General features: G+C 37.3%; 6 protein-coding genes and 1 pseudogene across 7 annotated transcripts; 3 read left to right on the forward strand and 4 right to left on the reverse strand.

Moving 5' to 3' along the window:
* Window positions 1-990: 990 nt before the first annotated feature.
* On the reverse strand, window positions 991-2,103 carry LOC140885288 (uncharacterized). The gene is made up of 3 exons (XM_073292251.1): window positions 1,970-2,103; window positions 1,811-1,889; window positions 991-1,740 (listed from the first exon to the last, which is right to left on the reverse strand). Exons 1-3 carry the CDS (start codon window positions 1,985-1,987, stop codon window positions 1,154-1,156), a joined length of 684 nt encoding a protein of 227 aa, XP_073148352.1. The 5' UTR covers window positions 1,988-2,103; the 3' UTR covers window positions 991-1,153.
* A 132-nt stretch (window positions 2,104-2,235) lies between these two features.
* LOC140885278 (heat stress transcription factor A-5) lies at window positions 2,236-4,890 on the forward strand. The gene is made up of 2 exons (XM_073292240.1): window positions 2,236-2,578; window positions 3,409-4,890. The coding sequence occupies exons 1-2, from the start codon at window positions 2,369-2,371 to the stop codon at window positions 4,597-4,599; spliced, it is 1,401 nt and encodes a 466-aa protein (XP_073148341.1). The 5' UTR covers window positions 2,236-2,368; the 3' UTR covers window positions 4,600-4,890.
* A 954-nt stretch (window positions 4,891-5,844) lies between these two features.
* Window positions 5,845-9,201, forward strand: LOC140879410 (selenium-binding protein 1-like). Of its 2 annotated transcripts, XM_073283113.1 has the most exons (8): window positions 5,845-6,014; window positions 6,114-6,302; window positions 6,899-7,094; window positions 7,337-7,564; window positions 7,710-7,941; window positions 8,035-8,142; window positions 8,248-8,520; window positions 8,777-9,201. In XM_073283113.1, the coding sequence occupies exons 2-8, from the start codon at window positions 6,164-6,166 to the stop codon at window positions 9,056-9,058; spliced, it is 1,458 nt and encodes a 485-aa protein (XP_073139214.1). In that variant the 5' UTR covers window positions 5,845-6,014; window positions 6,114-6,163; the 3' UTR covers window positions 9,059-9,201. The 2 variants fall into 2 exon arrangements, with proteins under 2 accessions (XP_073139214.1, XP_073139220.1); XM_073283119.1 differs by lacking the exon at window positions 5,845-6,014 and having other exon boundaries at window positions 6,036-6,302.
* A 119-nt stretch (window positions 9,202-9,320) lies between these two features.
* LOC140879402 (pentatricopeptide repeat-containing protein At4g14050, mitochondrial) lies at window positions 9,321-11,391 on the reverse strand. Its single transcript, XM_073283101.1, has one exon. The coding sequence runs from the start codon at window positions 11,378-11,380 to the stop codon at window positions 9,542-9,544; it is 1,839 nt and encodes a 612-aa protein (XP_073139202.1). The 5' UTR covers window positions 11,381-11,391; the 3' UTR covers window positions 9,321-9,541.
* Window positions 11,392-14,730: 3,339 nt separating this feature from the next.
* Window positions 14,731-18,112, reverse strand: LOC140874587 (receptor-like kinase TMK4). The gene is made up of 2 exons (XM_073277898.1): window positions 15,743-18,112; window positions 14,731-15,526 (listed from the first exon to the last, which is right to left on the reverse strand). The coding sequence occupies exons 1-2, from the start codon at window positions 17,982-17,984 to the stop codon at window positions 15,000-15,002; spliced, it is 2,769 nt and encodes a 922-aa protein (XP_073133999.1). The 5' UTR covers window positions 17,985-18,112; the 3' UTR covers window positions 14,731-14,999.
* Window positions 18,113-19,836: 1,724 nt separating this feature from the next.
* Window positions 19,837-21,491, forward strand: LOC140875970 (UDP-glycosyltransferase 75C1-like). The gene has a single exon (XM_073279803.1). The coding sequence runs from the start codon at window positions 19,856-19,858 to the stop codon at window positions 21,272-21,274; it is 1,419 nt and encodes a 472-aa protein (XP_073135904.1). The 5' UTR covers window positions 19,837-19,855; the 3' UTR covers window positions 21,275-21,491.
* A 2,446-nt stretch (window positions 21,492-23,937) lies between these two features.
* Window positions 23,938-25,635, reverse strand: LOC140867388 (crocetin glucosyltransferase, chloroplastic-like; annotated as a pseudogene).
* Between the last annotated feature and the right edge of the window lie 231 nt (window positions 25,636-25,866).

The raw sequence follows: 25,866 nt of genomic DNA on the forward strand, positions 1-25,866 counted from the left end.
ACTCTTGTTAATTTTGTATGACGGATTTTTTATTTTGGTCAACGATGAAAATTTATTATTTTTAATGCTAAATATTATTTTTATTTGTAAATATGAGTATGAATGACCCGTATCACAAGAGACTTACTTCAAAATTAATTAACACAATAAAAGATAATGATAATTTTATTGTAAATACTGACAATTCATGTTAATTACTTATATGTAACTAATATGGATAAAAACATGTTTAAAATTTTTGTTTGAACTACTCAATTTTTGTGTTATTTCTATTATATGCACTGGTTAAACCTTTCTTTTGACCTTTTTATTGATAATTGCAGAAAAGAAAGAACATAAAACAAAAACAATATATTTCAATGAGTATGTGATAAGTATGCATGCATTTGGTGGACATGGTCCGTAATGTACTCATCAGATGTGAAATGGGTTGAAAATAGACGATGACCCAAAGTGAAAGGCCCAAGAGTCCAAAGCAAAATAATAGTTATGCCCATGACCCTTTTTTTGAACTGCGTTTATCATATAGTATAGACTATGGTACATGCTTTATTTTTGTAATATTGCGGCCAATATAATTTATGATTATTTGAAATCATTTAAAAATTAAAAGTACAATTTTAAATCTTGTTATTATACAATTAGTATCAACAAATTTCTTTTATATTGATTAATTGAAATTGTTCAAGCTTTATTATTACCATTATTTTACAAAATACATATAAAGGATAGTTTGGAAAACAATATGATATTTCCACTGGGCTTTCAAATATACAAGACGACAAAACTAACCCCAATTTAAGAATTAAAACATTTGTGAATCATAATTTGGACATCGAAATTTGAAAGTGTGTTGCACATTTAGTTTTCTTAAACAAAAACAAATAAATAACATCGAAACAAATTTTAACACTCAAATGTAGGCTTAAAGACATCCAATCTTATCACTCATGCACAGCAAAAATAATTTCAGAACGCTATTCTTGAATCACGTACATCGCCATGCAATGACTGACTCTATCACACATAACACATCGCTTGACAAGATACAACAACGACAATCAATTTATAAAACTTGAATCAATCATTAAACAAAAACAAATAATCAATTAACGTTTTATTTTAAGTGCCAAAACACTTATATCAAGTGAAATCACGGTTGAAAACCATAATCATAAAAGGCAGACGACCAAGGCATATACCCACCTGAGCCGAAACTGTACGCGGTAGGCGGCAGCGTCCTCGGGTCATATCCGCCGCCGGGGTAGCGGCCATACTGCTCCCACGGATTATTGGCGAAATGAAACGGTGCACCCGCGTTGTGAAACGGATGCCCGAACATTCCTCCACTCGCGCCAGCAGGCACTTTATCGTGAAAAATCGGTCTCTGTTTATGCTGTTTGCACCAGAAATCTCTGCAAATCCTCGCGTCGATCTCGGGAGGCACGTAGGGCTCGCATTTATGCTCTTCATCATCTTTTTCGAATTTGTGGCCGTTGTTGTTGTTGTTGTTGCAAGGATTTCCATAGTGTTGATCGTGATTTCCGGTATCATGTGGGAATTTTCCGGTGTCGTTTGTGTTTGCATTTGATTTGCTCCTCGTGTAGCTCCGGCTGAAGTGAAGGATTTCTGCGTGTTTCCCTGTTCTTCCAATGATATCCAGCAATAAATCTGCCTCAACTGATCTGCCTGTGACCGAAACATGATTCTTTTCTAGATCTCTGGAGAGTGAATATTCCACTGCATTTAGGAAACCAAAATCAAATCAATTGATAAAAACCAACATAAAATCGTTGTTCATACCAATTACCATTGAGTTTTTTAAGCTCTTCCCCCAGTTTCTTCTTATACTCTCTGCAACACATGTCGTGCACTTCCACAACAATAAGCTGTGATTCAACAAGATTCGATCAAATGAAAACACGAAACAATTTTGATAAATTTCATGGAATAAATCAAATTTACTCACACATTTGGGGCTTTCCATTGGAATCTCGATAGCCTAATGTTGTCCTGTATCAATGTTGCTCTCGAGCGGATGGATTTGGGTTATGGACAATTTACAATACGTGTATATAATTTCATTGGCAATTTCCTTGTGGATTTGAATTTAAATTTGTAAAGAATGAATTAAAATTGGAAAGTTAACGGATTTTTATCGAAAGATTGATTTTTTTTCGGTATTCTGTACATCTTGAATCTTGATAATTGATAGAATATCTCATAATTAATTAATTATTAAAATGGTCAATTAAAAAATTAGTTGCGTACAAAAATAAATAAATATTAAAGCACTGTATGCATTTTGACTAAAATAGACCTACCTTCTGTCTTGCCGGCCATTCAATAATAATCGTCGCATACAACGATGGATGGCGGCGGCGGTGGTGGGCCGGCGCCTTTCCTTCTGAAGACGTACGAGATGGTGGACGATTCATCGACGGACGCAATAGTATCATGGAGCGCTAGCCGGAAAAGCTTCGTGGTCTGGAATCCACCGGAATTCGCCCGAGTCCTTCTCCCCTCCTACTTCAAGCACAACAATTTCTCCAGCTTCATCCGTCAGCTCAACACCTATGTATGTGCCCCAATTCCCAAGAGATATGTGTATTTTGTTTTCTGCGTTAAAAAAAGAAATCATCTTTTGAATTTAGCTCAAATTTCTCATGACTTCTGCGTGATTAATTTCGATTGGTGATTGGGTATAGAAAATTGTCCGATTCATGTAGCTGATGATATTGTAAAGAGATGATCCTCATATCCATGTAGCTCGATTAAGTTCATTGTGGGGAGGGGTTGTGATTTAATAAATATTACCTGGGGAAAGACTCAAAATGGTTGGTGCGCGCTAGTCTTTTAGCACTCTGAAGAGAGATTCAAATGGTATTTTTTTTTATCGTTCTGTTGCACCAAATTTCTGTGTTTCGGAAACTTACTTAGCTTCCTATAGAAATAGAACTGTTAGGGTAACCTTTGCTTCAATGAATGATAGAAAGAACATCTTGGTTTGTATTGATCCTCTCGGAGAGTTCTTGGCGTGGATAGAATAATGGGGTCTAAAGGCAATCTATCAATGAGAGGTTAAGGGGGGTCAGCCATCGATTTATGGCCCCTCAATGAAGGGAATTGAAGGAATTTGCGGTGATACCTTAGCTAGCAAATCAGTGTTGGTGCAGTGATTGAGATGAAAGAAGAGAGATGATAAGTTGGGGTGATATGAGACGATTCATTATTTGCTTTACCACTCATTTTCACGCGGACAAGTACCAGATATTCATTTTAATGACTCATTTTTACAATTGCCACTGATCTTCTCTCACCTAAAAAGTTTCAGATGCTTTTGTTTCAATTTGGGTTTGGTACATGGACACATTGTCGGTAAATTACAGATATTTCTTTCATTTGTAGGGATTTCGGAAAATTGATCCCGAAAGATGGGAATTTGCAAATGAAGATTTTGTGAAAGATCAGAAACATAATCTTAAGAATATTCATCGTAGAAAGCCTATTCATAGCCACAGTCAGCCTCAAGGTTCGGTTGATCCAGAAAGAGCTGCTTTTGAGGAGGAAATTGATAAGTTGTCCCGAGAGAAAGCTGTTCTTAAAGGAAATATATTGGCGTATGAAGAGCAGGCTGCTGCAACGGTGCAGTTAGAAAATTTATCCCAGCGTATAGTTGACATGGAGCAGAGGCAGGAGAGATTATTAAGCTTCCTCAACAAGGCAGTTCAAAATCCCGAGTTTGTTGAACTTCTAGCTCAAAAGCTCGAATCAATGGATTTTTCGGCGTACAATAAGAAAAGGCGACTCCCTGAGGTAGATCACGCTCAATCGGTTCAAGAAAACATTTTGGTTGACAATCAAAGCAGCTGTAGGCCTGAGTTTGGGAACATTTGCCCTCAAGATTTTTGTGACAAGCTGCGGCTGGAGCTATCACCGACTGTTTCAGATATCAACTTGCTTTCACGTAGCACACAAAGCTCCAATGAAGATGGTCCTCTAGGAAGGATGGATAGATGGCCAAGAGATGAGTATGCAAGAGCCGCTGGTTTCTCATGCCCTGCCGAGACATTAGAGCTGTCAGACACCGGGGCATCGTTTACCTTAAAGATGGATTCATCTTTGCCTTGCCAAGTGGGACCTGAAAGCCCAAAACTTCATTCCTCGCAGCACAATTTAGCTTCGAACATGGATGACGATTGTCATATTTCCTGCCATTTAAATCTCTCCCTCGCCTCTTCTCCTTTGGAACCGAACAGAAGTCAAAGCTTGGCGCCAATTCCACACTCAAGTCAAGAAACCAATACAGAACCAAGGCCTAACACTGACGAGAATGATAACTCTCATAAGTTGCCAACAAAGGGGACTTCTTTTGATGATGCTAACGTCTCTTCTTCCTCTCAAGATGTTCATAGTAAAAAACAAGGGCCTGTGAATGATGTGTTTTGGGAACAATTTTTAACGGAAAAACCTGGCTGCTCAGATGTCGAAGAGGCTAGCTCGGGTTATAGGCCAAATGCTTACAGTGAACAAGAAGAAAAAAATTCAACAAAGGGAGTGACTAGAAACACAAAAGGTCTGGAGCATCTCACTCTTTGAAAGATTCCATTATGTGTAGGTTCCAAGAAAAATCCTATGCTTTTCATCACTTCCTGTGTACTTGTCTGAAACAGAGTTGCTATCTTGTTTCTTTCATAGTTTCTTGGTATCATGTTATTTTGTCTGAGTTGTTCAAGTATCACATGTCTCTCTCTTAGCTTTTTCTCCTTTATGAATATAATGTATTGATGTCTATGAGAATCTTGGTGGGTACACCTTCGATATTTTCTTGCTTGGTAATCAGAATGTCCTGTGTTCAAAGCATAAGGTAATTTTTTTCCTGCGAGTTCGGGTTTGGTTTTAGATTCTGGGTCCCATTGTCATCTTCAATCTCCTTGTGTGTATTTCCATCTACCAATATTTTTACACTGTAAACATTTAATTTCGCAGTGTCGCGATTGGGGCTCCTTTCCTAGCTTTTTGGCGTCTTTTCTTTCTTTTTCTTTCTTTTGTTTTTGTTTTTGTTTTTGTTTTTGTTTTTAACATCAATATGTATATATTAGAAGTCAAGAAAAGCAAAAAAAAATTGATCTCTAGTGAGTAGGACCGGAAAAAAAAAAGAAAAAAAAAAGGAATAAAGTTGAGAAATTTTGCTATTTCAAAATCAAGAAATTATATGCCAAAATAAAACAAGGGCAATTTGCTCAAAAATCCCCAAATGCAAACATGTTTTGATTTGGGGTCCCTAGTCATAAAATGTGGTACAAAACAATACAAGATGTGGTACAAAATCATACAAGATGTGGTACAAATTAACAAAAATTGTGGTACAAAAAAGTGGCTAGGGAATGCAGAGCAAAACATGTTTGCATTGGGGATTTTTGAGCAATTTGCGCATAAAACAAAGAAAAAAGAAATTTATGAAGTTTTGGTATTCGATTATTATTTGTGAAAAAAATTTAATATTTTATGAACTATGAATCTCTTTGATTTATACTCGCTCAAAAGTCAAAACATTACAATTTATTCATCGATCAAAACTCATAGGGTCCAAATTAAATGGAAATTCTATGCTAAACAAGTGATCTTCACTCAGATAAAGATAATCCGTATAGCAGCATCCACCATGCACCGAATAAAAAATGAGTGTAATCTACAAGTGTGTTGATGAAATATCTCACATGATAATCACAGAATTTCCTATAAAAATTTATAAGGGTCTTCCAAAATTATAGGGTGTTGTTGACTTGAAAGCAAATGGTGTACTTTAATTACGAGAGTTTTGAATCCAGTGTCTAACCTCGTACCAGATACATCCTCTCTTGGACACCTATCTCGAAATCATGCCCACATACGAACAAATAGTCCCATTATAAAAAATAAAAAAATAAAAAAAAACGACTTGCCTGTCTGTCACCTCATCCCGGCATTTACTTTGTTGCGAACGTGGCCTCTGTGATATCGACCGACGACAGGTAAGGCAATTTCACGTGATCCTCCCGAATTTATTTATTCTTATAAAATAAGGGACCAAAGCTGATGCTGAAAAGGGTGGCTTTATTATTTTGATATAGTGGTTTTGGCTTCTGGGTTCTGCTTGGTTTCTTGATAATCGCGGAGAAAAATGGCGACTGATATGGTGGTGTTGCAACATGCGACGGTGGATAATGGGTGCTGCAAGAAAGGACCGGGGTATGCTTCTCCTCTTGAAGCCATGTCTGGGCCGAGGGAAGCTCTGATTTATGTTACTTGTATTTATACAGGTATTTAATTAATTTGAGGTTGTTCTTTTTATTGTTTTTTCTTTGCTGAATTTCTTGGATTTGGTTATCTGCTGATGCTTTACTGGGTGCTGATCTTTTGAATCATGATGGATTCTGTCTTCATGATTTTATTTTATTTTATTTCATTTTTATTTGGAGTGGATCTCCCGAAAAGTAAATAGCTGGAATCAATTGAATATAGAGCCAGATATTTGGTTCTGATTCTTTGAAAATTATTCATAAAATTGAAAATTTTAGATTCGAAGTTCCTACCGCAAAGTGAGGATCTTTACACTTTTATTGTTGGAAAAGTACTAAATTGATTGTTTACACGATCAAGAATTTACAAGATTCAGATGGTCTCTTGCCAATTTTTTTAATAAATTAAGCTGATTCTGAATGTCAACCTTTGTCATCTATTTAATTAATCTTTGTTGCGACGAGTGTAAACAATTCCTGTTTTAAAGGTAAGATTGATTCAAAGAATTTGATTTACCAGTTAAAAAAAGTTAGTGGGGATTCGACATTTTCCCATATACTTTCAATGATTAACTTGCAACTAACACTATGATTATGTTGCTATACAAAATTTATAGGGACAGGAAGGAATAAGCCAGACTACCTTGCTACGGTGGATGTAGATCCAAGCTCACCAACTTACTCGAAAGTGATCCATAGGCTGCCTATGCCTTTCATTGGCGATGAGCTGCATCATACTGGATGGAATTCCTGCAGCTCTTGCCATGGCGATGCATCTTCTGCGCGCCGCTTTCTTGTCCTACCTTCGCTTGTGTGAGTGGCCAAATTTGTCAAAGATAAATCGATTGCTTCACGAAACATTTACCTTAAACATGTTAGGAAAATTGTGTGTGTCATGGTTTCTTTGTCCACTTTCTGTGTATAAAAAGTTACAAGTAGCCATTCGTGCCACATCCACATTTGCGTTTTGTTCATGTGTTTTTGTGTAGAAACCTTTTTGACAACAGAGGTTATTACTCTTTTTTTGACATGTTCCTCTAATGCCTTTATCTCAGGTCTGGCCGTATTTATGCGGTCGATACCCTAAAGGATCCAAGGGCTCCAAGTTTACATAAATTTGTTGACCCCAAAGATATAATACAGAAAACTGGATTAGCATTCCCGCACACAGCTCACTGTCTTGCTTCAGGTGAGATCATGGTGTCGTGTCTTGGAGATAAAGATGGAAAGGCCGAAGGAAATGGATTTCTTCTGCTCGACTCGGACTTCAATGTCAAAGGAAGGTACCTTTGTTATGATTCGTGCCCTAAATATAGACTTAGTATTTCATATTTTCATTGGCATTTCTTCAAACTTTATAGATTCACATCAATGGTCTGGAAACTAAAGATCGTAAATTAGTAAATGACTTCCATTTCTTCATGATAGGTGGGAGAAGCCAGGTCACAGCCCCCTTTTCGGCTACGATTTCTGGTACCAACCTCGGCATAAGACCATGATCAGCACTTCATGGGGAGCCCCTGCTGCCTTCACCAAAGGTTTTGACCTTCAGCACGTTTCGGATGGTCATTATGGAAGACATTTGCATGTATATAGTTGGCCTGAGGGTGAGTTGAAACAGACTTTAGACCTTGGAAATTCCGGTCTCTTGCCTTTGGAGGTATATTACATTTTATTGTTATCTGCGGTTGTGTGTTATAATTTTCTCCGTTGAATTTTTTCTCGACTCACGTGATGCCGTACTTGAATTCAGATTAGGTTCTTGCATGATCCGGCTAAAGATACCGGATTCGTGGGATGTGCTTTAACAAGCAACATGGTCAGATTTTTCAAGAATTCGGATGGGTCATGGAGCCACGAGGTGCGTCAAATGACTCTTTTTTCTTTTTTCTTTTTTTTCAGTCTCACGTTTAATGATTTAAAGTGAAGAGAATTCAATGCATTAATCTAAGCTTGTCTATTGCAGTTATCAGCATCAGTGAAGCCTCTGAAGGTGGAGAACTGGATTCTACCTGAAATGCCTGGACTTATCACTGATTTTCTGATATCTCTCGACGACCGATTTCTCTACTTGGCTAATTGGCTTCACGGTGATATTCGACAATATAATATTGAAGATCCCGCGAATCCTCGACTGACTGGCCAAGTATGGGTTGGAGGTTCGATTCGAAAAGGAAGTAACGTCGTTGCTGTGGCAGAAGATAGCACTACATACCAGATTGATGTACCTGATATTCAGGTACTAATCATTTTTCCAAACCAAGTAGTAACTGGCTTGTGTTATTGGGTATTCCATTTTCAGTGATAATTAAAAAGCTAAATTTCAGGATTCATTCGATAAGTCTGAAAGCCTTTTTTAAGTCTAATGTATATGACAACATCTACACTCATAATGATGTCTGATGATAAAAAGCACCTCTTTCGAAAACTGTTTCGTGATCAATCATCAATGGAGGAGTTGAATTAGTTGTTTCTTTTTCTTTTTGGCAATCCAGGGACATCAACTAAGAGGAGGACCTCAAATGATACAGCTGAGTTTAGATGGGAAACGTCTCTACGCAACGAATTCGCTCTTCAGCACATGGGACAAACAATTCTACCCTGATCTTACGGAGAAAGGTTCCCACATGCTGCAAATTGATGTAAACTCTGATGAGGGTGGGCTTACCATCAACCCGAATTTCATCGTGGATTTCGGATCTGAACCTGACGGCCCTTCTTTGGCGCACGAAATGAGATATCCCGGGGGAGACTGCACTTCCGATATTTGGATTTAACTCTGATATGGCTAGCTATAACGTGCGTTTGACAAAACGTAGTCATAAATTTATATAAACTTAGCATAAGATGTGTTGTTATACACATTATACATTATGTTCTTGTTTATTTAACTTGGATACAGAATTTGCAACTTTGATGAAATTTTATTTTGGAGATTAACTGTATCCCTTTCGTATAGAACCTTTACAAGAGCGCTGGAATCGCAATAACAGACCGATATTTGAATCTGGTTGAAAGTGGCGATTCAGCTAGTTTAGATGTACAAAACTTTAAGCCATAAAAAACAAATATTAAGCTCAAAAGTTTCTTTGTTCGAGGTCACCACGCAAGGCCTAGACCTCATCGGAAACATTAAGGAAGCAGGAATGCTAATCTTAAATCAAGCACAGCCAGTGAGTCGAGAAAAAATGCGACAACAGGCTCGAAAATTCTTTTGACAAGAAGATTTCATGTCTAATAATTATCTCCAAAATCCAAGATCACCAAAAGTCCTTACAAGAGCACACGCCATTCTGGAAATGATGGAATCTGCTGGCATCTCTGACAACAATTTCTCTACCCACGATGCTGCATATGAACTTCAAAACCGTGTGACAATCTCCACAAACTCGAAGGTTTTTGATAATCCGTATTGAGGTTCCAGGCACAGACTTGAGCAGACCATAGGCGACAGCCACTCTCTCACTGTGCCAAAAGAGTTGCCTTTCCTTCTCTTGCTTTTCCATATCATGCAAAACCACAGAAGTATCTGGCTCATAGCCTCGTTTTCTCATTTCTGAATCCAACTCTTTGAGTAAACTGAATATCTCATCTTTCATGGGATGCATCGCTTCACCAGCATAGAAAACTTCATCCTCTTTCCCCAAGTCGACACGACTGTACCCTGGTTTCTTTTTTGATTCCATAGCACCCATATATTTTCGCATGGTAGCAACATTGTCCCACATAGCAGCACGGGCAAAAATGTTGGACATCAATATACATGTTGAGGTATTTTTGGGTCCACGTTTGAGTAAATCATTCGCTATCCTAACCCCTAGTTCTTTTTTCCCAGTTTGAGTGCAAGAACTTAACAAAGCGGCATACGCAGCTGCATCAGGTTCAAATGGCATTGATTTAAGCACATTCTCAGCCTCTTCAAGGTGTCCTGATCTACCATAAAGATCCACCAAGCACGTATAATGCTGAAGAGATGGACTTAATCCATATTCCACCACCATAGAATCAAAAAGTTGTCGGCCTCTTTCGACTAGCCCAACATGACTACAGGCGTAAATGAGCCCAACAAATGTTACTTCATTTGGTTTCAAACCGACCAAAGTCATCTCGTCGTACAATGAGAGTGCTTCTTTGGCACGACCATGCTGTGCCATTCCAACAATTATAGAGGTCCAAGAAACAACATCTCTCTTCCTCATTTCAATAAAAATCTTCTCTGCAGATAAAATATCACTTAGTTTAGCGTACATATCAATCAAAGCATTATTGACATACAAGCTTGACTCATACCCGAGACCGATCACTAATTTATGAATTTGTTTTCCAACCTCCAATGTAGCTGAACTAGCTGAACCGGCGATCAAACTTGAGATAACAAATGGTTCCTCAATACCAACTAGTTCTCTTCTCATTTCATCAAACAGCCTAAATGCGTCATCAAGATGTCCGCTCTGCACCAAGCCAGATATCAGAGCGGTCCAAGAGTACAAATTTTTACGAGGCATGTGTCCCAAAAGCTCAGCCAACTTGATTTTGTTTCCCACTCTTGCATATCCGTACATCAAGCAAGTCCATGAAACCAAACTCTTCAGCAAAATGGAGTCAAACACCCTACTCGCAGTATCGACCATTCCACATTTCGCATAAAAATCAACTAACGCCGACTTAACAACATCATCGTCCGAGAACGGCGACACAACAAACTGAGCATGCAACTGCAGGCCAAGTTTCGAGAAAGCCAGACAAGCGCATGCCTTAACTAGACTCGCGAAGATGAAATGATCAGGTTGGAAGCCATCCAGAGATAGCATGGAAGAGAATAGAGAAAGGGTGTTCCGGCAGAGATTGGCTTGATTGTAAGCGGTGAAAATGGAAGCCCACGAGGCTAAGTCTCTTCGAGGCATTTCCTCGAACAGTTGAACGGCATCCTTCAGGTGGCCACTTTTTCCATAACAATCCATCACGGTGTTGGAATAGAAGGGTCCATTAACACCTAAACCGCATTTGATTACATGGGCATGGAAGATCTTGGCTTGGATTCGAAGCTGCAGCTTGTCGCATCGTTTTAGTTCTATGATCAGACGTTGGAAGTGATGCATTCATGCCTGGAAAATATTGTTCTTAATTAAAGTAGCATTCTTTTTTTTTTCCGTAGATTAATAAAGGTTTTTTCTTTTTCTTTTTCTTTTTCTTTTTTGGAAGGGTTAATAGAGGGTCATTTAAATTAAATAATTGTGATGCTTAATTCTAATCATCTTATAATAAGAAAATTTTGAAAAAATAAGTAGTGAAATGCTAAAATTATAGTGCAATTAAATATATTTTTTTTATTTTTCATATTTAAATAAATATAATTACTTCTTTTGAATAATATAACAATCACAATATTATATAATGCATTTACAAAAATATTATATTGATGTATCCTTATTTTTGAAATTTCTGTGTATTCAGCAAAAGCGTGTCCTATTCGCAACCCGAGCTCTGTTTTCAGAGATGAACTATGAGCCATTATGCTTGGAATGGATCTCAGCATGCTGTGTGATTTGTCAAATGTTTGGGTTTACCCTGATTTATTGGAGGCAATTCATGCAGTGTTAGATGGTGATGGTTGCTTAGGCCCAAATGATAATCTTATCAAAGCAATATAAGAGCTACTTTTGGATGGTTCCTTTCAAAAACTCCAGCATGTCAAGAGGATCGCAAATGCTGCTGCTCACAAGATTGCAAATCTTGCTTTATAATGTTCTCGTTCTTATACGTGGACTTTTTCATGCTTTTCGGAATGGATTTGTAATGTTATTTTGAAAGATATATGAATTTGATTTTTCAGTTCAAAAAAATAAATAAATAATGGATAGCCATTTGGTTTCAGGAACTTAAATGGAGCGCACTTTTATGGCCCAATAGTTATTTTGAGCCCAATTAACGGATCATGTGTAGCAAAATATTATACCTGACCCAATACATTTAGGGTAAGTTTGGTTCGAAGGATGTGATTATTGAATGATTAGTAGATAAATGATAAGAAGAATGATTGATGTAGAAATGTAATGTATTGTGTTAAAATTGTATTTTGTTTGGTATGATTTCGTGGATGTGATAAATTAAGAATTTTTATACATTTGGACTAAATTACCCTTCAAATATAATGAAAGTATTGCTGCCCTAATTTATTTATCTCAACTGCTGCTTGGATTTTGTAAGGCCGTCTTCACCCTTCTTCATTCGAATTCTTCTTCATTTTTCTTAAATTCTTCCAATCGAACCATTCTTCTTTGATATATTTTGAAATATTATGGGTAGATCGACAATCTGTTGCTTCTCATCTATCATTTTTCCGTGTTCTCGAAATATTCTAGAAATAAATATACATAATTTTTCTGTGTTTTCTGCTGTGTTGTTTTCATGATGAATTACCGAGAAATTAAGACATTGTTGTATGATTTTACTTGGGTACGAGGACGAGTCCGGATTTATGATGTTTTCGCACCTGTGAGAGAAAACCCAACACACAGCTTTTTTCTTCCAACGTTGACATGGAGAAGCGATGAGCGAGATGCTGGGCCCTCCTTTTTCTTGGGTGTAGGATCAAGGGCAGAATTGGAAATAGGGATTTGATTATGAAAATGATTGTTAATACATGGGAGGTAGGCAAGTTTACTATCCTTCAAATAATATCAGTTTGTCCTTTGTACAATGTATTCACTAGATTTATTAAAAATTGTACCAAACACCATATTAATCGATGAAACCAGCCACAATCTTAGTCAATCTTTTATACCAAACGGGCCCTTAATCTTGCTAACGAGATTGACAAACTATGAGATTAGCTTCGAGAGATTAGAATAGATGGACATTAATAACTGATATGAGTTCTATTTCGTAAAAAAAAAAAAAAATAGCTATTATTATAAAATATTCAAAATTTAACGCACACGACGAGTTTGACAAGACATTTCGAGTTCAAATAATTGACTTTTTCACTATATTCAGAAATTTAATCTATTCATATTAGATACAAAAATTGTTGTAAAAAAAAACTCAGAAATATTTTTTAGAAGTAATTCTAAACACTACTTAAATATATATATAGTGGGCTGTTTAAATTCACTCCTTTGTCGAGTTCCTAAGTTCGGCGGCAGAAGTCTTCATGCATAATAATAATAATTTAAAAAGGTCCATTATAATTCAGCCGACCATGCACATGAAATATGCTTTGTTTAGGGCCTTTTTGTTTCTTTTTTTTTTGTGAAAACAAGAACATATATATAAAAATCAGTTGCGGTCGCGGATTACAGATTTACCTAAAAAAGGAAAACATAAAAAAAAACCACTATACAAAGCCTTAGATGTCAAAACATGAGCAACCCAATTTGCTTCCCTTGAACAATGATCAATAACAGCTATAGGGTGTTGCAAAAGCAGCTCTGTAATAGAGCGAACGAGCAATTCTTCCATCGCAAAAGGTGAACAATTGGAGATTTGTTCAATCACAGTAGAAGCATCAGATTCAATAGTCCACCTTGACCAATTGTAAGAAATAGCCAGTAAAATACCTTCTTTTATAGTCATCATCTCCACCATATGTGGACTGAAAGAGCCTTGAAGACATAAAAACGATGAGACAATCACTACTCCACTCGCATCTCGAGTAACAATCCCAACCCCACATTGAAATAAGTCTGATCGGACAGCCGCATCCACATTTATTTTAACACACCCCTCAAGTGGCCTGCGCCATCGAGTCTGTACAATAGGGATAGAGCTCGGTGATGATGGTACTGGATTACAAGATTCAAAAGCTACCAAGAGAGAATCAGCGCGAGATCTTTGTTTAGGGCCTTTAGGCCATCCAAAACGCGCATATATATATTATAAATTATTTATGTAGCTATTTTGTGAAACAGATTGACTAGATTTATATTTATAAATTATAATTAAACGTAATTTTTTAATTTTTAAAAAAATTAATACTTCTTTTATGAATCAAATCAGATAAAAAAAATCTGTGTCCAAAATCAATTCACGAGAGTTTTTAACATTAACTCGAGTTCGATTAAAAAAGGCAATAAAATACGCAACAAGAATCGGTTTTTAGTTGCCGCCGATGCTAATAAAAGACAGTTGGCTTATGGGCTACAAAATTAAAGAATTTAAAATGGGAAACAAATATATAAATCAAAGAGAATGGAGGCCGAAATATGCGGAGCCAGCAGCCAGCTTAGTTACAGCAAATTTCCTAAAACTTCATCTTTAAACTTTTGACATCATTCATCATAAAACAGCCTGGTACGGGTTGTCTCTGTTCATATCCATTTATTTGTTTTATTTAATCAATCTCGCATTTGTTTCTCCATAATTTCTCCTATTCTTTTATTTTATTCCTCCACCAATGGAGATAAGAATAATTGTTTTTCGACTATCGGAAAAAGGAAAAATTCAAACATGAAGTTTAAATTCTCTAAAAATTACAGTGTAAGAATACATTTGCTTACCCCTCATTACATTCTTAAAATTGAACAAAAAATCCAATCCAGTACAGCAAATAACTACACCACAGAATGCTATTATCAAAACAGGTACAAAAGAATAAATTGAATACAATTTGGGAACTTGATTATCTATATCAGTACAAGTGTACAAACAGACCGAAACGAGACTCGAACCATGTGGGGACTCGAACCTCAACACATCAGTAGTACTACTCCGTTCACATCACCTACAGTCCACAGAACCAAACGAGTCCGCAAATCCAGCTGGTTTCGATGGAATACTCGACTGAGTCTGACTGCTGTAAGACAAGTCGTCGAACATTCTTGAAGTACCTTCATCAGATTGCCATCTTTGCAGCGCTTGAGGGAGGCTCAAATGTAGATCAATACCATATTGTTCTTCATCTTCTTGTTCCGCGGGTTTGGATGGTTTCCACTGCTCCACGAGAGGTCCCAAGACATTCACAGCATGTCCCATATCAGGCCTCTGAAATGATTCACGGGCTGTGCAGTGACCAGCCAATTCAGCCACCTTGCAAATGCTCTCATAAGTTTCATCGTCAGGATCAAGAAGGGGGTCGATGGATTTTCGGATGTTCTCTTTGTTGATTATGACCCTTCGGAACCATGCTACCAGATGTGCCTTCTCGTCGGGCATTGTTTCATCGAGGGCCTTTCTGCCGGTGATTATCTCCATTAAAACAACTCCATATGCGTACACGTCTACTTTTGTAGTCACTCGTCCAGTAGCTGCGCGAATATATCCATAGGTTACATCAAGGAATTATCAAAAAAATTATTCAAGAATCAAGAACATAAATCGTGAATTTAATTTTGAGGTAATTGTCCTAAAAGCTTAAGATTAATTTATACTCATTAGAACATTTCTGCAAACCATCTAGTCATAAAAGTTGCAGCTATTTTTAAATACACGCACATAACAGCAACTCCATATGCAATGCTTACCAGCATATTCAGGTGCAAGATAGCCAAATGTCCCAGCCAAACGTGTCTCCATGGAATACTTCCCATCGGGGGCATTTTTCACCAATCCAAAATCCGCAACCTTTGCTCTCATGTCATCGGAAAGGAGAATATTGGACGGCTTCAAATCTCTATGGATGAAGCTTTGTTGGGCCAAGCTATGAAGATACTCGACTCCCCTAGCTACGTCCAATGCAATCGTCACCCTTTGCTTCCATGTCAGAGGCTGATACCCCAATTCTTGCCATCCAAATAAATGCTGGGCTAAGGTTCCTTGTGGCATATACTCGTACACCAAAAGCTTTTCGTTTTCATGAACACAAGATCCCAAAAGAGCAACAAGATGTCTATGCCTAACTTTGGTTAGAACAGCTATTTCAGCCAAGAATTCATTCGTCCCTTTCATTCCCATCGCTCCACACTCCATTCTCTTAACAGCAACCTTAGTCCCATCATGCAATTCGCCTTTGTAGACAACCCCAAATCCACCTCTACCCAATACATTTTTTTCACTAAAATTATTAGTCACTTGCCTAAGAACTTGTATCGAGATTGCAGCATTTCCACCATCGGAAACGGGGATTTCACTATGGTCACCACTGCTTTGGCTATGTAATTCACTTGGAACACTACCATGTCCATTTACTCCGTTCAGCACACTAGTTTTTGCCATTTCACTGCCTTGCTCAGCACTCTCAACTGTGCCAAATCTCTTCTGCCGTTTTTTCATATAGCATTTGTAGGACACAAACAATAGAACTCCGATGAACACCACAACAGCTACTATAACACCAGCAATCATACCGACAGAAAGCGAACTTTTTGATGAACCAGATTTGCTTCCATCACGAGAAACAAGTCCCGAGTCAGTCCCCAGCTCCCCACCTCCACCAGTGACATTCTTGCCAAGAAAAGGATTACCACTACGAATAAACCTCACGCTAGGAGGAAATAAAGGAATTGGTCCAGATAAATTATTATTCGACACATCAAAATTTTGAAGCTGAGACAGGGTAACCAACGTGCTAGGAATCGTACCAGTAAGATTATTATCACTCAATATCAAATTCCTCAAAGAAGTGAAATTCGCAAATGCAGGAGAAATAGAACCCGAAAACCCCTGCTTGGCCATGTTCACCACTGTAACATTCTTCCCTTGCGTATCACAGTTAATAAATCTCCAGTCTTGGCAAACATTATTGCCCAGCCAAGATTGAGCCAACGCCATGGGATACCCGAGTGCAGCCGCAACATCAAGAAGAATGGTCACCTGCGGATCACAGGGCCCGGGTTTGTCCAAACAAAAGCTGTTAGTTGTCCCAACTTCGAAATGAACTTTATCCGAAAACTGAGGGTAAGGTCCCTGTAACTTATTGTTTTGTAATGTTATATTAAGAAGATTTGGAAGATTCATCAAAGAAACCGGTACAATCCCAGTAAATCTATTATCCCTCAACTGCAGGTCAAACAAATTCACACAGTTTGATAAATCTGGGATCCCACCAGAAAATGAATTGGAGTGTAACCAAACCTGAGACAACTGGCTCATGTTAGACAGTACATCAATGATACCAGATATGCCTTGTTGCTGATTATTTAGCCAAAGATTCTGAATTTCTGACCCCGCAAAAGATCCAGGCAAAGATCCAGTCAAGTTGTTGTAAGACAATCTCACGTTCTGCAAATTTGGAAAAGACCCAAAAATATCCGGAATCACACCTGTGATGCTAGCATTGCTGGCATAAAAAGAAACAAGATTTGAACTGTCCGACAGATACGTAGGGATTTCCCACGAACCCAGATTAGAATTTTCACTGATGGAAAATATCTGAAGGTTTACGAGGCCTAAAAGGAAGTTTTTGGGAGTTGATGTAAAGCCATTTATGTCGAGATATATCTGTTCGAGCGAAGTCATGTTCTCAAAAGAAGGAAGAGGCCCCGACAGAGAGTTTTTCTGGAAGGCGAGCGATTTGAGCATGGTCAGATTGTTGACCTCTGGCGGCAGCGTGCCGGAGACGGAGGCGGAGTCGAGGTTGATGGCGGTGACGAAGGTGGAGGTAGTGTCACAGTTGACGTTCGTCCAGCTGCAGAAGTGGGTGGAGGGTGACCAGCCGGAGGGGGCAGGAGAGAGGGAGGAGAGGAGCTTCAACATGACGGCAGAGTCGTCGGCAAAGGAAAGTAGAGGGAGGAGGAGGAGGAGGAGGAGGAGGCGGCGGGCGGCCATTGATGCGGTGGCGGTAGAGATGGGAATCTAAACAAAGAGGATATAAAGAGACTACGCAAAGCTAGCTTGGGCCGATCAGATTATGAATTTCTTCAATTATTTTCAAGCCCATACCTATAAAACATCATCATCACTATGATTTATTTCGGTTTTATACTTTTGTTTTTAAAAAATACATTTTTATTTCCATTTATAATAAATATAAAATTAATTTTTTTTGAGAGGAAAACTAATTAAATATTTAACATGTTCTATTTAGTAATCTTTCATAATGAGTACAATAGAAACGCGTCTCTCTTTATATATAAAATAAAATAAAATAAAATAAAATAAAAATGCATCTACTTTACTTTACACTAATTATAAACTCTGAGATATTATTATATGTCTTCTTGTTTGTTAGATGATTACAATGAATGTCTGGAATATGTTCACAAACAGCTGCACTATGATGTGTGTTCGTTCGTTATATTTTATAGCCAAAAATGTCAAGTTGGCTTAGTTTGTTTCACATTCAAATTTGTTGGAAAGTTAGAAATAAATAAATATATATATAGGATATTTTGACATATGTTGCAATTTTACAGGTTCGTTGAAATACAAGCATGTATTATGCTTTTACTTGTCTCAAGTGGAACGGTGAGCCATTTTTTGTAGGAGAAAATTATACTTCTATATTTGTTTTTTTGGATTTTGGTTATATGTGGCTAAATTTCGGTCTAATTTTTTATTTTTATTTTTGTATATAAAAAAAACTAGTCATTTTTCTTATTTGATGTTAACGTGTTAACAATTGGCGCAAATTTATATTTGTTGTGTCACATTAATAATTCTGATAACAAATTCACCAAATTTGAAAAATGTAATATTAGAAATGAAATTGCGACAACATCAATGATTAAAAAATAATAGATTGGCACATATATGACAAAAAATGTTGTTATCTCTGGATCAAGCACATAGGTATGATCATAACCAAAAAATAAATAAATAAATAAATCATCCCTCCTCAATCAATCTGATCGCATTTTCATAGATTCTATTATCAATGTAAATATTAATATCTATATTTTTTTACTGGACCAAATATATGCGATAGCTATGTCTAAAAAATATATATTTATTTGATAGTAACATCCAATTTTAAATTAACTCTTAAGGTATTAATGTAAGAGTAGCATCAAATTTTAAAAATATTATAATTTAATTTTTATGTTTGAACATTTTTTTAACGCAAAAGGAGAAACATATATTAATAAGTCAAGTCTAGTACAATAGCTTTCGAAATAACAGTAGGAGATGGAGCAAATCTACCTACTAGTCAAATCCGATATAATAGCTTTCATAATAACAGTAAGAGAGGGAGTAAATCTAAGTACTAAATATTTGAACATTTAGTTATCATAAAACAAAAAAAAAAAAGCGAATATTATATTATTATTTAAACATTATATATATAATAAAAAAATTAATAAAAAATAAAAATAAAATGATTTTTGGAATTAGGTGCAAGAGTCACAAGACTGATGGGGCGCTACTATTTCCACTGCAGGCCGAATACAGCACGAAATTGGCGTTTCACCCTATTTTGGTGCTGTGTTATTGAAGATGCTATAAACGTCCTAAAATCTTATTCCTAATAATAATGATAACAACAATATTCCTAAAATATGAATTTTTATACAAGAAACCGAATGTGTATTTTTTTTGGAGCAATATTTTGTTACCAACTATGAAATTTTACAGTTTAAAAAAATATATAAAAAATTTTACGTATGTAAAAAAAAAAAAAAAAAAAAAACTATAAAATTTGACGTCTCCCTGCATCCTCCACGTACATCGATCGATCATTTCCTGGTAGCAAAAGAAGGATGGAAATGCATCAGCCACCGCTCATCGCCACCAATCGCCGCCACTTCCTGCTCATGTGCTTCCCCGTCCAAGGCCACATCAATCCCACTCTTCAACTAGCCAAAACTCTTGCACACGGCGGCGCTAAGGTCACCTTCACCACCACCGGCGGCGGCCTGCAATCTATTCAGCAAACACTCCCTTCGCTCAAAGGTTTGACCTTTGTCTCTTTCTACGACGCCCCCGACCACGAATCTTCCGATGGTTTTTCGTCCTTCATGTCGGATTTAAGGAAATCAGGGTCCGAAAATCTCCTAAAGATCCTCGACAAGTTCGAAGAAATGGGCCAAAAGGTGGACTGCTTAGTTTACAGCTTTCTGCTCCCGTGGGTGGCGACGGTGGCGCGTGCATCGAACGTTCCTTCTGCTTTTCTTTCTATACAATGCGCCGCCGCCTTCTCCATTTATCACCGCTTCTTCAACGCCCATGACGGAATTTACAATGTTAATGGCGGAATTAAAGATGAGTCCTCTGTTTCTGTAAAGATTCCACGATTGCCATTGTTTTCAGCCGCTGATTTGCCTACCTTCCTGTTACCCGATGACCCCATGAGTCATCTCGTGATCCCTTTAATGCAAGAACACATACAAGAACTCGAGAAAGACGATGAACCGTGTGTTTTTATGAACACATTCGAAGAACTAGAGGAAGATGCAATAAATATGTTCAAAGATTACAAGATGAATGTTATCGCTATCGGCCCTTTGATTCCATCGGCTTTCACCCGCGGGAATGACTCCACGGACAAATCCTACGGGGGAGATATGTTCCACAAAATTGACGACCACTATTTCCAATGGCTAGATAACAAAGATGAACATTCTGTGATCTACATCTCATTCGGCAGCCTAGTTGTGCTCAATAAAGAGCAAAAAGAAGAGATTCTGCATGGACTGAGGGAAACAAAAAGACCCTTTTTGTGGGTCATCAGGTCGACAGACAGTGAACAGGAATACATTAAGCAAAGTCTTGAAAACGAGGTGAAAAATGGGGATGGCCTCATAGTTCCGTGGTGTTCGCAAATGGAGGTTCTAGCTCACAAATCCATCGGATGTTTCGTGACGCATTGCGGATGGAATTCGACGCTGGAGAGCTTGGTCTCCGGGGTTCCTATCATCGGTTGTCCGCATTTTTCGGATCAAACTACGAATGCAAAAATGGTGGAAGAGGTGTGGGGGACAGGGGTGAGAGCCAGGGTCAACGGAGAAGTGGTGATTGGGAGAGATGAGTTCAAGAGATGCTTGGAAATGGTGATGGGGGATGGAGAGAGGGGGAGGGAGATTAGATATCATTGTAAGAAATGGAGAGGCTTGGCTTTGGAGGTTGTCAAAGAGGGTGGCTCTACAAACAACAACTTGAAGAGTGTTGTGGATATATAGGAGCTTTTAAGGTTTGTCTGAAATCTTGATGGAATTACTCCATAAAAATAAGAAAATGATGCATGCTCATGCACGGTTATATATATGACACTTCATATCATAGAATTTCGTCAATGAAAAGATATTCCGTTCTTGGATTTGAGATGATTTTGTAATTTTAGAAGAAATGTATAACTTATACGTGTACACATGACATAACTCTGAAAATAATGTTATTATTGGCTACTTTCCTTGGGAAAATTTTCACTCCGTTGATTTTGAATGTATAACTAACTTGGTCATTAACAATCCTCCGTCGCTTCACATTTGAGTTCGATGTTGTTCGATTCAAGAAAATTCACCATCTGTTTTTATTTATTTTAGGATGCGTGTTGTTATCTTTTAAGTTTTACATGTTTCTAGGTAAAATTTCAAGTTGGGAGTATCAAAAGCGAAAAGATTATGATGAAATATCGGTAGTTGAATTTATACTTAATTCCGGCTCTCTTGGTATCACATTGTGTCTTGATGATAGTAGTTAATAATTTAAACAATTGATATATAAACATTTGCATCACAATTATTTATAAAGTGGAAAACAAAATTTAATTTTTTATTTTGAGGATGAAAACAAAATTATACTTATCTTACCGATATCATGTTATATATATTTTTACCTCTATCGATTAGAAAATCAATCTCAACCACATTTTTCCACAAAATGAAAGAAAAAAAATCCTAAGATGTTCGATTCGTTAATGAGATATCCTATTTGTAAACAAGATGTGATCATGATTCATGTGATGGGAGACAGTCCTATTTGTAGCAAAGATGGTATTAATGATGATGATGATCGAACGTACGTGCCCACCTTTTAATTAATTTTGGATGAATTGACAAAAAATATTCTCATATAATGATCATGGTACATATAATCTAATTTCTTTATTATCAAGTGCAAAAGACGAAATCACGACCAGTAACACCTCAATCTAGAGAATTATAAATACAAAGCACAAACCTACTTCACATAGGATATATAGAGAAGTTAAATAAACAATCTGAAATGAATGATGAAATTGAGCTAATTAATACAGAAAATATCATCAACTAAACCGTGGGGATGCAAAAATCACAACTCAAAATCCCGTTTTATATATGAACACGATGTTATTTTTATATGAATTCAGAATATATCATATATTCATTTTTATTTAATATAAAATATTTTTTAAAAAAATACAAATACAATCTTAATATAAATGACAAAAATAAATTATCATAATCTTTTTTATATTTTAAAATATCTTCCGTCATAATCTACGCATTTTTTTTATTTTAACATATACTCTGTCGTAATCTACTCATATGCAAATCTACTCAGCCACACACACGTATATATTATATACATGTTCATGATAATTGACTGCCCTATGACAGCTGGATTTAAAATTTGACCGAGGCCCACTCTAGCTTACCCAGAGATACCACTGTCTCAATACGGGAGACTGTTTTTTACCCATACCAATACGATTTTGCTATGGGATTTCAAAGTAACAGTAGCTTTCTCCAAAATCAAACCATTTTGGCAATTTGAGAGTCTGTAATTAGACTTGGCCAAGGGCCGGGTTGGACCCGGACCGGAACCGACCCGTGGTCAACGGGCTGGTTAACCGGGTCAATGGGTCCAACCGGAACCGGGACCGGACCGGCCACTAGGCTGTCCGGTCCCCGTTTTCCCTGTGGAAAACCTCCGACCCTCCGAGTTCGCCGGATTGACCAAGCAGATTTACCTTTTTAAAATAATATTTTAATTTTATTTTAAATAATATATATTTGATATTCATACATGGGTGAGATTTGAACCCAAAACCAAATGATTTTGATTCTTCATTCTTGCAACTTGGTCAAGTGTTAATTTGTTAATATTTTATGATTGAATTTAATTAAATGTAATAATATTTTTTATACATGATGTTTAAAGTTTAAATGTAATATATTTTTTATTGAAATAAATAGAGTTTTTAATTGAGATAAATAGAGTTTTTAATATAAGTGTTGAAATATAATATATATTTTTATTGAATAAATATAATAAATTTTTTATTGATATATATAATTTTTAATATAAGTTGTGAAAAGTTGAAATGCAATATATTTTTTATTTAATAAATATATATATATTTTTTATTAAACTAGATAGAGTTTTTAATATACAATGTTGAAAGTTGAAATGCTATATATTTTTTATTGAATAAATGTAATATTATAAGATGTTAAAAATTGAAATATAATATATTTTTATTTAATATATGTATTAGCTTTTTATTGAGATAATAAAATATTTGATAGAGTTTTTAAAGTTTAATTTTACAAGTTTTTTTATTTTTTATTTTAAAAAAAAAAACAAGGGTCGTACCAGACCCGAAATCACCAGTTAACCGGACCCGGACCGACGGTTCCGGAACCCGTACCGGAACCGGCCACGGGCGGGCCGGTTAAGGGTCGGCCTATTGCCGACCCGGACCCAGCCCGTGGCCAGGTCTATCTGTAATTAGACATGTTACTACGTACTTTCAATTGGAAACTGGACCACAAAACTGAATAAAGAAAAACCAAGTCCATCAAATTGCCAAAGCAAGCAAAAATATAATTAAAGATGAAAATCTCTACTTAATTAAATGTTAAAACGTCCCATCTCCCATTTCTCGAAGAAATGCTTTCAAGTTCTTGGTAGAAGATCCATCTTCCTCCATGGCTTCTCTTGCCAAACCCTTCCATTTTCTTGCATTCTCTCTCAACTCTCTCCCATTCTCACCTCCTTCCATCACTTTCTCGATGCAAAACCTAATCTCATCACTCTCCACCACACCATTTTCAATATTCACTTTTACCCTTACCCCTACTTTCCACACATCTTCCACGAGTTTTGCATTCGTCCCTTGATCGGCATACCGCGGGAAAGCCACCATCGGCACGCCACAAGATAGGCTCTCCAGAGTCGAATTCCACCCGCAATGCGTCACGAAGCACCCTAAAGACCTGTGCTTTAGAACTTCCAGCTGAGAACACCATGGCGCTATTTTCCCAAGATTTTGAAGCTGCAGCTCCATGCAACTGATCGTATTGATCATCGACTTCTGATCGTCCTCATCTTCATTGTTGTCTTCTCCGTTGATTCGAATAACCCACAGAAATGGCCTTCCTGAATCTATCAACCCTTTGGCAATCTCCTCCACATGTGATCTTGGAAGCTTCACCATGCTACCAAATGCCACGTAAACCACCGATGATTCTTTCTTCGAGTTCAACCACTGAGAAAGATCGATATCGCCGCATGAATCTTGTGCATCCATGGTTCGAAAAAACGGTCGCGGAACGGGTGGAACGGGCAGCTGCCGAGACAAAGTTCCGGGTGAAAACGGTTGATTAATATAACGCTGTTCTTCTTTAAAATATCGGCGATTTTGCGGACGTCGCGGAACGGAACGGCGATTTCACGGATTTCGCGGAACGTTTTATGTAATTTTTTCAATTTTTTTAAATTAAAAATATTTCAAATTATATAATTATTTATATTTTTATTATTAAAATACTTCGCGACAATAACTGCGACCGTTCCGTGAAATATCAATGGAACTGGAACGGCAGACACCGCGATCGCGAACCATGCATCCCAGAGAGCAAGAGGAATCAAGGGTCCGATCCCAATTAACTCCTAGTTTTCGATTGATTTTAGTGCATCAGGCTCCAATGCATCAAAAGTGTTCACTAAAACTATCGGTTTTGCTTCAGAATCTAGGTTCTCTAGTTTCTTCTGAACTGCTGCGAGCACAAAGCTTAACATGAGAGAGCTTGTAGGAAGCACTAAAGTCAAAAGTTCACGTTGGGAGAGCTTTATAAATGGGATTCCGGGTAATTGAATCTTCCACGTGGGATCACTAATAGTAATAAACAACAAAAGCTATAGCCGGCTGAGCCCAAAGAAGTGCACTTGGGATGTTGGCTTCGCGCGCCACCTCCGCCGCCCACGGGAGCAGCAGAGTGTAGACCACGTACGTAATGGGTTGGCCTTGCTCCGACGAAGTTTGGATGACATCTTTCATGGTTTTCACGCCGCCGTTTCTCAACTCCGACATGTAGAGATTCCCATCGTTGTGCAGCTCATACCCGTCCACCGTGCCGTCTGAAAATGTGACGAATTTGAGGGTCTTTCTGGCTTCGGAGCAGGGAGGCTGGACCATGCTCCGCCGTGCGTATACGGTGGTGGCGAAGGTGACGTCAATGCCGGCGTCGATCAGCGTCCGGGCAAATTGAAGTGCGGGATTTATGTTTCCTCGGACTGGAAATGACACGAGGAGAACGTGGCGCCGAGGCTTCATCGATATACAATCAGAAATATATATATATATACGTTCTTTGTTTCCCCAGAGAGATTTGTATATGATAATAAAGTGAAACAACTGTAATTTTGAATGCTTGGGAAGAACGGCGTTTTAAGTTGTGTTGTATGAAAAAAAATCTTCTTTTAGATAATGTTACATTAATTATTTTTTACCATGTATTTGGTAGAAAAAGAAATTGAAAATTAACGTAATAAAATAACACATATT

Source organism: Henckelia pumila, chromosome 1 (assembly GCF_033568475.1).
Source record: "Henckelia pumila isolate YLH828 chromosome 1, ASM3356847v2, whole genome shotgun sequence".
Taxonomy (NCBI): domain Eukaryota; kingdom Viridiplantae; phylum Streptophyta; class Magnoliopsida; order Lamiales; family Gesneriaceae; genus Henckelia; species Henckelia pumila.